General features: G+C 38.4%; 1 protein-coding gene across 1 annotated transcript; it reads left to right on the top strand.

The window, feature by feature from the left end:
- Positions 1–424: 424 nt before the first annotated feature.
- Positions 425–9,575, top strand: LOC124170198. The gene is made up of 2 exons (XM_046548895.1): positions 425–1,500; positions 8,596–9,575. The coding sequence occupies exon 1, from the start codon at positions 430–432 to the stop codon at positions 1,420–1,422; it is 993 nt and encodes a 330-aa protein (XP_046404851.1). The 5' UTR covers positions 425–429; the 3' UTR covers positions 1,423–1,500; positions 8,596–9,575.
- The last annotated feature ends 4,690 nt before the right edge of the window (positions 9,576–14,265 follow it).

Genomic DNA, 14,265 nt, shown 5'->3' on the forward strand with positions numbered 1-14,265 from the left:
CTGTCAGGTGTGACAGCCGTGAATGGTCTCCCTGACTGCTGTAAACCAACAAACTGCCTTCTGACGCTCTCGTCCTCTGAACCCAGGGAATAACTTCAATCCTGTTGGTTGTGTATGTATCCATAACCTTTGCACAAACGTCACTGAATATCCTCAACAATTTCTTTCCCAGGGTTGAGAAAATCAGTGAAGGCACACTGCTTGTAATGTATCTCCCTGACAGATGCCATAATGAAATGGTCATACAGCTAAGCTATCTGTCAGAAAAACTAGAAATTTTGCGTGCAGATCCATGGAACTTCAGATAATGCATACATAAGTTTCGCATCGATACCATTGTCGTCGGGTGAGAAAAACAATAGTGGTGCATTACTTCATGGGCAAGCCTCATACTCAATGCATTTCTTTTTATTTCTAGGTGCAGTTTAAATGACAGACGTTGGCGACACAGTGAGAAAACTTCCTGTTGAAGAGGCTGTAACACGAGATGGGTTGGCCAAGCTGGAAGCAGCGATCAGAGACATAATTACTGAAATGCGCCACCACCAATCCAGCGATTTCGCTTCTCTGCGAGATGAGATGCACAAAGAGATCACGTCCAGGGATATTCTGCTCCAAAAACTGGAGGAGAGCGTCACCAGATTATCTGAGGATATCGCTCCTTTCAAGGATTATGTGACGGCAAAGATGCAAGAAGTGGCGCACATTGCAAGTTCTCAATCTTCAGGTTCGTCTGAAGGCGGCGCTACTCAGGACGGAGACCAGGAAACTGAAATGGAAGAAAATAATAGAGCCCAAAGTAGATGTGTAGACGTGATGATGAGTCTCACAGAAATACGTGAGAATAACGAAGAGAAAACACAGAAAGTCAGAGGTTTTTACGAGAAGATATACAAAGCATCCCCCTTGACGTCTCTAATGTTGACGTTCCTGGAGAGAAATCGTGGAGTGAAAGTACTAATCGATTGTGATTCCCACAATATCTCAAACTTAGTGAGACGATTGGTCAGCATGGACGGTGTAAAATGTGATGGAACAGCATTTCATACGTTCACTGACTTTTTTCAATGCAATGTTTACTTGGGAGGTATGGTTTGGCAATATAAGGTATATGAATGTAGACAATATGTGTACAAAAATCTTGACCCTGAAGTTTCCCTGGCTCAGAGTTTGATGCAGATGGTGATGTATTACATCTTCGAAAATCGAGGCTGTCCTTACGAGTGTGATGATGATCTGTATGAGAAACTATATGAGAAAATTGAGCAGGAAGCATTACAGAAGAACGACTCAGGGGTGTGCGTGGATGACTTGATAGATGATGCCTTGAGCAAGAAAACACCTTTAGCGAGAGAAGTATCATTGATTTCGGTCGTCCCGGGAATGTTGGTCAAGTACGGTTCTAAAGATGGAATGTCGTAACTGCAGGAGAAGATGCCTTTCCTAATGCTCTTCTTCATGCAACATGTGATTCCGAAAATTAGGAGCATAGTCGATGAGGTAAGTGACTTACTTGGTAAACATTAAATCAGAATCAAGGAATCTTCATGAAAAATCCACTTCACAGATGTACTAATAGGGTAGTTTCCTTCATCAAAGAAAACGAAAGGCATTGATTGCGATTCATTACCCACCATTAGTGTATTCATAATACACAAATTGTTTCGTTTTAGAAATACCGGTTTAGACGAATGGCAATGGTCCATTTTTATCCTCATTTGAAAAGGGCCAGATTGGCGCTCATGCGATGCCACTCCACGTGACGTCACAGGGACCTAGTATCTTTAGGAGAAGATAGGAGTTATACATCGTCTGAGGTTACCAATGCATGCATGAGGCGCAGAGCTCAGGGAAACATCTCGTAATAATCACCTATTAAAACTGGCTAAGGTAGGAAAGTTTGCTTCGTTTGATAAGGTATTAATAAACCTTTTTTAAGCCAAGCGCTACCAGGCAGCAAGGTACTCAGCTACCCTCTAGCATCCTATCAGCGCACAGAGCCTAGATCAAGGTCACCTCACAAGGCGGGAGGGGGAACCAGAAATACGTCACACGGAGAGATTTTCTTACCCGTCGCGTTTTCGCGCGCTTGAAAATTTTCACTTTTCATTTAATCGCGAAAAATAGATATCGTCATTTAAAAATCTAAAAGCGTGAAATACGTACTCCAAGAGTAATAATATTCCGATATAGGCAATAAAAAAATAATAGGAAACCACCCTATTGTAGTCAACTCTCGATTGCAACAGATATTGATCAGTCAATGGCATATGAAGCATGGATCCCATAAAACTAAAAACTGAATTCCATCTAATGAAGTAATAATTTATGATAACAAAACACATTTTATCGTTCTGTGTCTAATAATTTCAAATAATTTTGAAATCAAAATATCATAGGATGGCTAAATTCATGACTTTTTCAAGATTTTAAAATAATTTTAAAATAATGCATTAGGCGTTGCTCATTTTAAGTCTTGTACCATTGGATCGCATTTTGTTGATAGTATATACATGGATATGTAGGAAGTATTGGCTTATTTGTGCATAAAATGTTCCTTTTTTAATCTCACAGAAAAATAATTATGTAAACATTATTTTAAAACAATTTCAAAATTATTTTACACACATTTTAAAATGATTTTAAAATAATTTTGAAATAATTTGATAATTATTTTCTAATCATTTTAACATAATGTTAAAATCATTTTAACATAATTTTGAAATAATTAGGTCATTATTTTGAAATCATTTTAAAACACTCATATAAATTTTCTTTGGTACATATAATCTTAGTCATACCAGTGTGATAAAATAAACCAGTATAAAAATTCTCATTCCTTTGAGGTGAATGTGAATAATTGACAAGTAGCCTTGCATATAACAAGTAATACAGATGAGTTTGGAGACTTTTCCTACCAAAAATGAATCCCTTTTTTCAAAAGTGAGTTTGAATTTTGCTGTTTTCAGGGCTTCTTGAAATCAACAAAAGGGTATTTTTGGCAGTTTTCCATAATATTTTTAGAAATTTAAAATAATGCATTTACGGGAAATATATCCCAAAATGAAGGCATATTATCGAAAAATGGACATTGAATGAACCGAGAACACAATAAAGGAATGCCTGAAAACACTCTCAATATATGCTTTTTGGCATACTATATAAATGAGTATATATGGCTGAGTATATATGACATCAACAATCATATTCGTCTTCTAATCCAAACATGGATACCTGATTATGATGTCTTCCAAATGTCTTTGGAGAAGGTGGGGATTCAGTGAAAGCGTGCAGATAAGGAGATTCTTTAATTTTTACGATGCTTGCATTACTTCCTCCGAAATATTCCCGCATATTAAACTATCATGTCAGTAGGATAATTAATAGGTGGGAAAATATTTTTTTACTGTTTCTGGCACAGTTCGTAATTTCAAACGTGTTTACTTATATCATATTAGCATAACAATCATTTTAAAATTAGGCTGAATTAGTTACAACATATTTTAAAACTACTTTAAAAATTATAATTCAATGCCCCTTCAAGAGTAGGAAATATTTTAAACCTGTGTTAAAATCATTTTGAAATGATGAAAAAAAGATTTGTAACATTGAAACAGAGAAAGCTAAATGTTTTCCAAATTATGTTAAAGTCATTTTAAAATGTTCTCGCAATATATTTTAAAATAATTTATACATAAGGTTTTGCTACTATTGGGTTAGTATCCACTCCTGGGGCACTAATTGGGACCCAACTGTAAAATAATGTTCTAAATTCAAAAGAGGATACTGCGACTTTTAGGTGAAATGCCTGCTATACTCCCCATGTTGCCATCTATTTTGGAAATTTAATATATTACCTATCGCTTTTGTGTACATGTACGCTGCGATTGTTGGTGAGAAAAAGAATATTTCCAATTGTGCAACCAAAAACAATTATCATTGCTATTATACCAGGAGTGCTATAAGCCTCCACTAAATATTTATGAGAAATAAAAACTTGAGTTATGCCCCATGGCATATGGGCCTTTTTTATTTAATGATTTTCTGGAGGAAGTTAAGAGAGGGAAGACTATTTCCCTCTTCAATAGGGTAGTTTCCTTCATCAAAGAAAAGGAAAGGCATTGATTGCGATTCATTACCCACCATTAGTGTATTCATATTACACAAATTATTTCGTTTTAGAAATACCGGTTTAGACGAAAGGCAATGGTCCATTTTTATCCTTATTTGGAAAGGGCCAGATTGTCGCCCATGCGATGCCACTCCACGTGACGTCACAGGGGCCTAGTTTCTATACGAGAAGATAAGAGTTATACATCGTCTGAGGTTACCAATGCATGCATGAGGCGCAGAGCTCAGAAAAACATCTCGTAATAATCACCTATTAAAACTGGCTAAGGTCGGAAAGTTTTCTTCGTGTGATATGGTGTTAATAATCCTTATTTAAGCCAACGCTACCAGCCAGCAGGGTACTCAGCTGCCCGCTAGCAGCCTGCGTCGTATCAGCGCTCAGAGCCTCGCCTCAAGGTCACCTCACAGGGCGGCAGCGGGAACCATAAATACGTCACACGGAGAGATATCCCGGCATTCATACTTACGCGTCGCGTTTTCGCGCGCTTGAAAATTTTCACTTTTCATTTAATCGCGGAAAATAGATATCGTCATTTAAAAATCTAAAAGCGTGAAATACGTACTCCAGGAGTAATAATATTTCGATTTAGGCAATAAAAAAATAATAGGAAACCACCCTATTGCATTAGCCCGGTCAAAATAGACATTGACCCTTGCATTAATTGCCAGCAAGCTGAAAATTTGCATGAACCTCAAGGATACCACTCTAATGAAATCCTGAAAATTCCCCATCGATCCCGTGTGAGAAAAACTTGTATTCAAGGTCAGAGGTCACAAAAATGAGTTTTTTGCATTTTTTGGCCAAGCGGTTAGTTTTATGACGAAAATTGCTCAGACCGTAATTGTAGATCGAAAAGTTTTCTACAAAATTGTCATTTCACTTTTTTCTCTAATATTTACCGTTTCTGAGAAAAAGCCATTCGAATGTAGGCTGGAGATGTATTCTCCGTAATATGCATGACTATATTGTTGCGCTCTCCGAACATTATTGGACGTGTAACTCGCATATTGGTTACTAGACAACAATTGGGACATAGGGTTGTGTATTCTCCATAATATGCACACGTTTCCTCGCCACCTATGTGGTAGTGCACGAGGCGCATTTTTTAAGCGTAGTTTCCCCAGTAGGTCTACTCCACGGTCTGTTTTACTCGTAAATCAGGTCTTATTGAACTTCTTACTATTTGTTTCTTCTTCCACTCTCATCTTCTTCTTCCTCTACATTCCCGTGAGTCGACGCAACTTTTCAGGGGCGGATCCAGGATTTCTTTACAAGGATATCTCGTAATACAAAACGAACGCAATGATAATGGGACCGTATTAAAAATCTTGCATATTTTTGAGGGTCTGGGGGCGAGGGGGGCACGTGCCCCCTTGCCCCCCCCCTCCTGGATCCGCCAATGTAACTTGTTGTAACAGCGATACATTATCTGTTTCGTCGTTGATGTCGGTACTTCTTCTGTTGAAAGTTCAACGTTTGAACACGACTGGGCTTGACGACTGATGCTTGCCGTTGAACAAAATAAGCCCACTTTTTGCAGCTAAATTTTGAACTATACCCTTCCTTGCAGATTTCCAAAAAAATAATAAAGGCGATAAGGAGACTGGCGTAGAGTATGTATTGGCTCCACAGTACATTGTGAATTAACTTCCAACCCCATTCTTCTGGACAAGGGCGTACCCAGGATCAAAAGTAGGGGTGGGGGGCAAGCCATGGTTGTTCAAGTTGTAGGTAAGATTTAAGCAAGGAGAAGGTGGATGAAATCAACATTTTATGGAAACTGTAACAGCTCTTTATTATCTTGAAAAATTATTTGCTTGAAAAAATGTTATTTTCCTTAAATACATTTGCGATTTTGATTCTAAGGGGAGCAGATGCCCCCTCCTGCCCCTCGCTGGGTACGTCCATGGTTGTGGATCCAGTTTATTGCCAAATCACACTTGAAATTATTGATTCAATCGATAGATATATCGCTGAGCAGAAGCTGAGGTTGATGGATGGCAAGCAAATTGCACACGTTTTTTATTACGTGATTGTTTAGCAAAGGATAAGTGCACGTGATTTTTGTTTGAGATCCATAGACTGAAAGAAGACAGCGAATTCTGTGACCGATTGGAGCATTAAAAATTTTTATGAGTTGATTTGAGGTAAACTGCCGATGAAAGAACTGCAATACCCAATTTTATATCTGGGACTTGAAAGACCGAGGCCTTACAGCAGTCATAATACTGGGACAAATTTGTACATACTGATTTTATAATATCTAAATTTAACCGTTTATCTTTTAAAATAATTTGCTCTAAAACATGTGTCAATGACCACGGAATATATTCTTAATGTCTATAAACATGCGACTTGGTGGAGGATAATGAGAATTATCAATGGCTAACGATTGAATATTATCTCGCATGATTGCTGCCGCAGCTTCCAGGATCCTAAGTCAGGCCAATTTCAATGCTTCATCTCGGAGACGACCAGTTTTACTTCCAATGGGTGGTTTAAAAAAAGAAAAACTGCAACCATGGCTATAACTGGCTTCGGCAGCCACTAAATTATGTTTAAACCTCATGCGAGCGATAATATTTTTTAAATTACTATCAGAAAAAATTATTATGAGCTATATACAGAACATATTCTTTGAATGAAAGTGTAGTAACTTAACAAATTCTAAGCCAATACCTCACACCTCGTCTCCTTTCTATTCTTCAATCCGTTCTTTTATTACTTATTAATTTATTACTTCTTTCAGCACTTGCATCAATCAACGTCTTTGAGCCACGATCAGCAGTAGCAATTTCACTTGCAGGCAAAGGTTATTTTACAGATGAAGCCATGCCCGAAATTTGCTAAGTACTAAATATAGCACAAACTTTAACTTATAATTCTAGCAATGACCACATGTTTTCACTAAGACGGAATATTTAAAACTAAACCCCCTGTCCCGATTGTTGGCGGATGGACAGGTGAGAGCTAGTAACCAGTTACGCGTCCAATAATGTTCGGAGAGCACAACAATATAGTCATGCATATTACGGAGAATGCAGCTCCAGCCTACATTCGAATGGCTTTTTCTCAGAAACGGTAAATCTTAGAGAAAAAAGTGAAAGGACAATTTTGTAGATAATTTTCTGATCTACAATTTTGGATTGGAGCAATTTTTGTCATAAAACTAACCGCTTGGCCAAAAAATGCAAAAAACTCATTTTTGTGACCTTTGACCTTGAATAAACTTTTTTGCACACACGGGATATCGATGGGGACTTTTCAGGATTTCATTAGAGTGGTATCCTTGAGGTTCATGCAAATTTTCAGCTTGTTGGCAATTTATGCAAGGGTACCCCCATTTTTTGGGCTAATTTGATCGGGCTACAAGATTTGTGGGTTTTTTTAACACTCATTTTATTCTGTGCCCAAATTTCTTCATGCATGACATTTTTTTTATTTCTTTATTAATAATATTTTTATAACTCAATCACACCTTGACATGTCCTATATTTGTGAAAGCAAATTAGCGGACAAATGAAAATATTAATATAATAATAGTTTTAATGTCCTTAATGGTTTTAGAGACTTTGGAAAGCGTCAAATTTATAAATATCTCATTATAAAGGAGAGAAACATAAGTAATCATTGCATAAAAACACACTTAAAATACGTACATTTCTAAAATTTACACTTCATAATATTCAGCAGTGCTATAAAAGGCATTCTTAAGAAGGAAAGACTGAAATAGTCTTTTGAATTTTGCTAATTCATGGTTCATTCAAGTTTAGGAGGCAGCTTTGGCGCAGTGAGGGGGGGGGGTGTGTTTGGGGGGATAAAAAAAAACCCCCAAGGCTCAGACAAAATTTTTAAGTTTAATCCGTTTGACTTAATTGGATTGATATTACTAATAGAATAATGTAAGGATTAATAAAAGTCTACTGGGTGTCCCATTTATCTTGACCACTCGAAATAACTTTTTGTTCATTAGCCGTCAGGGGGACGTAAATCAGCATGATTGCCTTCCTTGTAGCTTTGGTATTTACAAAGATATGAACAGCGGTATGTCTTTTATAAATGGCACCCTGTGTTTTTTAATGGGCATTTCATATCCTCTCCTATAACTCCTCCTGTTCATATCTTTGTAAATAACAAAGCTACAAGGAAGGCAACCATGCTGATTAATGTCTCCCTGACGGCTAATGAACATTGGCTTGACACATTTTTGAATTTGCATATGGACAAAAAGTTATTTCGGGCGGTCAAGATAAATGGGACACACTGTATATTTCAGCTCAAAATGGCGTGCGCGAATTTGACAAATAAACCTGAAAAAACCGAGAATATTATAAGGTAATTAGAGGGAGACGCTGACTTATAACATTAATAATATAATTAATAATAATTATTGCATAATATTGTGTACATTAATGAGGGCCAAACAATTTTGTTACATTTGATTTGTTTCCTTGCTTCAACAGGTATGAAGAATGTGCCTTCAACAAAACGTCGGAGATGAGTGCCTTGAAGTTATTTTTCTTAAGTTCCTGAAATTCATTGTCTCGAAGAAGAGATTCGTATTTTATTCCACGTCAGTCATTTTGGTGAACTGGGAGTTGAACAGTGACTATGGCCACATAAATAAATGCTCTCGCAATTGTTACCTAATCGGTGCTTGAGTTAAAGCCTTTACATGCAAAGTTGGATATTATTGTTATAGTTCCATTATTATTTCCATTATAACATGCCATTCTAATTTTTTGATGCCTTTAACACAAATCGCACAACTGCTCAGATGCAATGTTTGTGCGATAATATCTGCATTCTGAAATTATACTCATTATTTCAATGTTTCAGGTGTTCCACTGATAAAAAGAATATATATTCTCCTTGGTAACACCTACATATTGTAATTATCCTAACCTATAATGGCAACAAAAAAGATTGGGACAGTCTTTTTTTTTTAATGAATGAACCACTTTCAAATTACTTTTAGCACTAATTGTTAATTTTCCTATTTTATGAATGTCTGATATTCTCTGTCAATGAGATCCAATGTACGAGTATAGGTACCTAATCTTGACAATGACACATTGAAATTATAATTAGTTTCATGGAATTTATTCATGATAGCTTGTTTTATGGTTTCACATACAATACGGACATTACAAGATGCATATTTTTACAAATGAATACATTGTACAATGGCATACTTTTCTTTTATTGCCATGATTTGTCAATTTAGCCTTGAAGCCGTATCGTTTTTGCTATTTCTGTTTTTTCGTCCCTGAGGAGAAAGACAATATCAGCTGATATAGTCAAATGCATATCAAAATACATTTATCAACCAACTAGTTGGTTGATAAATGTATTTTGCATACCCATTGCTAGCCATAAATGGATGTTTCTATATTTTGTAAACTATTATGTTTTCGCAAATGATTTTGTAATTTGATCCTAATAAAAGAAGACATTTATTCTTAATAATTCTTGCATAAATACCCATGATTTCTCTCCAAGCAAAATCAGTTGGTTAGAGGCATAAATAAGTGTTTAACAAGAACATTTTGGGGTGAAAAATTTGATCTGATATGAAAATGATGGCATATTTTTTGCAATAAAATTTTCATATGTTCTTTTCTTGTTTCACGAATATTACGAAAGAGGATCTTCAAATCTGCCTCTGAGTATTGTTGTCACTCACTGCGTATTTAAATGGGTTTACGTAATACTCTTTGACAGACAAATTGATCTGAGTCTAACGGGGAATTATGACATAATTAGGGGTACTAACAGAAATGTATACACAATTCGATGTAAGATATCATGTTAATGACTTTTAAACGATATTCCTCACAATGAAAACGTCACAATGCAAATTATCGGAAAGTGGATTACATTCCGCTCATCAATGTGCTGCGGACATTTTTGTAAACCGATTAAAATGCTACCAAAGTGGCAACAGAAATCAACCAATAGTTGGTCTCCTCTATTGAATCTCCTCGGCCTGTTTTTACCATTGGTGTGATATTCTACAGTATACCAGGGGTGCCGACTTACAAAAAATATTGGGGGGGCCAAAACCTTGACCCCCCCAATATTTTAAGGAGGACCTTGCCCCGGTAAATTTTAAGTTTTTTAAGCATTTTAGAAGAATCATATCATCAACATTAGAACCCTGATCACTCGAATCTCGATATCTGGACACTTCGGGGAAAATCGACAAGCCTGATACATATTTTACTCTTCATGAAAAATACTCTTACCCATAACGAATTTCAGAGGGGGGTTCGGGCCCCCTCAGGCCCCATGGAGTCGGCACCAATGAATTGTGCTTACGATAGTTTAGGTCATGAGAGATAGCACTTTTGTTTCTGCGTTTACAATCACTGCGTCTGTTGCATTTGTTAAATTTTTACTTTACGTTTGGCCTGTGATTTTTTTAGGATACATATTTCTGCCAAAAATGGCCTGTGAGAATTTGAGATTTTAATATTATGTTAATTAATGAGGGCCAAACGAATTGCTTCTATCTGTTTTGTGTCCTTACTTCAACAGGTATGAAGACTGTGCCTTTGACTAGCCCGACACATTTTTTCCTCACATCTGTAACGAATTTTTGGGGGGGCTCGGGCCCCCTCAGCCCCCATGGAGTCGGCGCCACTCCTGTTTATTGTGTTGTGAGTTGAAATTCCACCATGCGGTTTACGGTTCCCGCTAATACGGTGGTTTACATTTATTTATCGCTACGATGCAGGCTGCTGGCAGGTAGCAGAGTACCCTGCTAGCGGGTAGCCCTTGCCTAAAATAAGGATTATTTATACTCTGTATAACGAGGAGAACTTTCCGAACTTAGGCTGTTTTAATAGGTGATTATTGAGAGATGTTTCCCTGAGCTCTGTGCCTCATGCATGCATTGGTAATCTCAGACGATGTAAAGGATATCCTATCTACTCGTGAACCTGGGTCCCTGTGACGTCACGTGGAGTGGCATCCCATGGGCGCCAATCTGGCCTTTTTTTAACGTGGTTGAAATTGACCATTTACATTCGCCTAAACTGGGATTTCTAAAAAGCAAATAATTTGCATGTTATGAATACACTTACGGTGGGTAACGAATCGCAATCAATTCCATTTTTTTCTCTGATGAAGGAATCGTCCCTATTGAAAATTCTCTGCTCCATAGTTCATGCTGGTCACTTTCCTCCAGCCAGACGTTCACTTAAGCAGCACGAGGATTTCTCGTATGTGCTTCATTTAACAAACATGAGTTCTTCTTAAACGCTTTTCTTAATCTGTCTTTGTCATCGATTGAATCTTGTAACTGATTTTTTACACACTTTCACTCGCCAGATCGGTTTTAGAATATTCAGTACAGTTCAGAATCATCTGTAAATGTATTCTGTCGTCTGCAGAGGCAGTTATGAATCACCTTTGTCGAGAATTAACATTTGTAATATATACCTTCAGCTGCATGTTAAGTATCAAAGATCTCGTCGAAGGGGTCCAGCAAGGGCCTGAGCCAGGCCCTTGCTGGACCCCTTCGAAGGGCGATGGACGGCCAGAGCCAGGGGGTGGCAGCACTACGCAGGGGGGGGGATTACTGAGGGACATTCCTGGGTGGGGGGGGTGGAATATTGTAAGGGAATTTTGAAATTTTAATCCCTACCCTCTTGACATGGAATAGGGTAGTATCGTTCATCAAAGAAAACGAAAGGGATTGATTTTGATTCATTAACCACCAATAGTGTAGTGTAGAAATCCCAGTTAAGACGAATGTAAATGGTCAATTTTATCCTCATTTGAAAAAGGCCAGACTGGCGCCCATGCGATGCCACTCTACGTGATGTCACAGGGACCTAGTTTCTATACGATTAGATAGGAGTTTTATATCATCTGAGATTACCAATACATGCATGAGGCACAGAACTCAGGGAAACATGTCTTAACAATCACCTATTAAAACTGCCTATGGTCGGAAAGTTTCCTGCGTTTGATATGGTATTAATAATCATTATTTAATCAAGCTTTACCTACTAGCAGGGTACCCTGCTACCTGCTAGCATCCTGCGTCGTAGCGGCGATCATAGCCTCTCACCAAGGTGGCCTCACACGGTGGAAGCGGGAACCAGAATGAAGTCACACGGGGTTTTCCCGGCATTCATACTTAGCCGTCGTGTTTTAGCGCGCTTGAAATTTTTCATTCTCCATTTAATCGCGAAAAATATATATCGTCATTTAAATATCTGAGAGCGTGAAATACGGACTTCAGGAGTAATATTTTTCGATTTAGGCAATAAAAAATATTAGGAAACCATCGTATTATTGCATGAGGCACAGAGCTCAGGGAAACATCTCTTCATTATTACCTATTGAAATTGCCTAAGGTATGGTATGGTACCGTATTTGGAGGAGACGACCGACAGCTGAGGTCATTTGCGCCATGAGGGAAGGGGTAGGTAAGGAAGGGTGGAGAGAAACCCGGCGTCGTCATTAACGTGCTCTTAACGAAAGGCGCGTAAGGGACCACGGCTTAACGTCCCATCAGACGGCCGGAGTGTTATGCTTGAAATGACCTACACTCAACACTGAAGCAGCTTTCGGGTAGTCTCTGAAAATTCTCTGCCACTGTCGGGATTTGAACCCGGGCCCACCGGGTGGGAAGCCAACACGCTAACCACCACAGCAACCCGATTCCCAAATTGCCTAAGGTCGGAAAGTTTCATTCGTTTGATGGTATGGTATGGTATGGTATTTGGAGGAGGCGACCGACAGCTGAGGTCATTTGCGCCATGAGGGAAGGGTGTGGAAGGAAGGGTGGAGAGAAACCCGGCGTCGGCGTCAGCCTGCTCTTAACGATAGGCGCCAAGGGGACCACGGCTTAACGTCCCATCCGACGGACGGAGTGTTGCGCTTGAAATGTCCTCCACACAACATTCAAGCAGGGATCGGGCAGTCTCTGAAAATTCTCTGCCACTGCCGGGATTTGAACCCGAGCCCGCCGGGTAGGAAGCCAACACTCTAGCCACCACACCAACCCGATCCCCTTCATTCGTTTGATAAGGTATTAATAATCCTCACTCAAGCTCATCGTTACCTGGTAGCAGTCATCGTATCGGCGCTCATAGCAAGGCCGGTAAAAGCCTTTCACCGACCTTGCTCATGGCCTCGCACCAAAGTGGCCTCACACGGCTACAGCCGGAACCAGAATGATGTCACACGGGCTTTCCCCAGCATTCTAACTAAGCCATCGCCTTTTCGCGCGCATTAAAATTGTTACTTTCCATTTATTCACGAAAAATAGACATCGTTATTCAAAAATCTAATAGTGTGAAATGTGTAATGAAGAAATAATAATCTTTCGATTTCGGTAATCAAAAATGATAGAAAACCACCTTAATTTTGGATTTCGTGAGAAAACACAGCAGAGAACATTGGGAAATAGTACAAGAGTCAGTGGCGGATACACAGCGAGGATTTGAGGGGGCATTACCCCCCCCCCCTTGCGGGGCTTCCCGCGTTGCCGAACAATGCAGAACCACAATTTTAACTTTTTCATTTCATAAGATAGCTTTGTATTGTATATGCGTATAATCAGTTTAAATGAAGTCATCTAAAATTTTCCATGTAACTTGATTATTTTTCATTCCAATAAGAGTATAGTTAGTTCAGTAGTTCAAAATATTTTGAGCCCCCCTTGAGTTTTTTTTCTGTATCCGCCACTGGCAGGAGTGCAACTTATAAAAATAAAAAAAACAAAAATGATTTTTTTCATAGATCTTTCAAATTGTAGTTATCTGACCTTCCCAAATTGTTCATCTCTTGTTTCACCAACCTACTCATTAGGATAACTTGAGAAATTTTAGACACCGTGTAAAGCAGTAAAAATAATAAATACAGAATTATATGCATTTAGTTTTTTTGCTGTTTAAATGACCATGATTAACCGCAATTGCTTTATTGACCGTAAAAAAATGTGTTTAGGTCTAAGTCTGTTGCAAAAACTTGGCCTATTTACGGGGCAAGTTAACGCAACGCTAGACCGACGCTTGACTGACTCTCAAAATCGTGACGAAAAGCCCATATAGTAAGCAGCATTCGTGTAAAATGACTTTAGGCGCGCCGGTTATAGTATCTCTGTTTGGATAAAA

This window comes from Ischnura elegans, chromosome 13 (assembly GCF_921293095.1).
Source record: "Ischnura elegans chromosome 13, ioIscEleg1.1, whole genome shotgun sequence".
In the NCBI taxonomy this organism is placed as follows: Eukaryota; Metazoa; Arthropoda; class Insecta; order Odonata; family Coenagrionidae; genus Ischnura; species Ischnura elegans.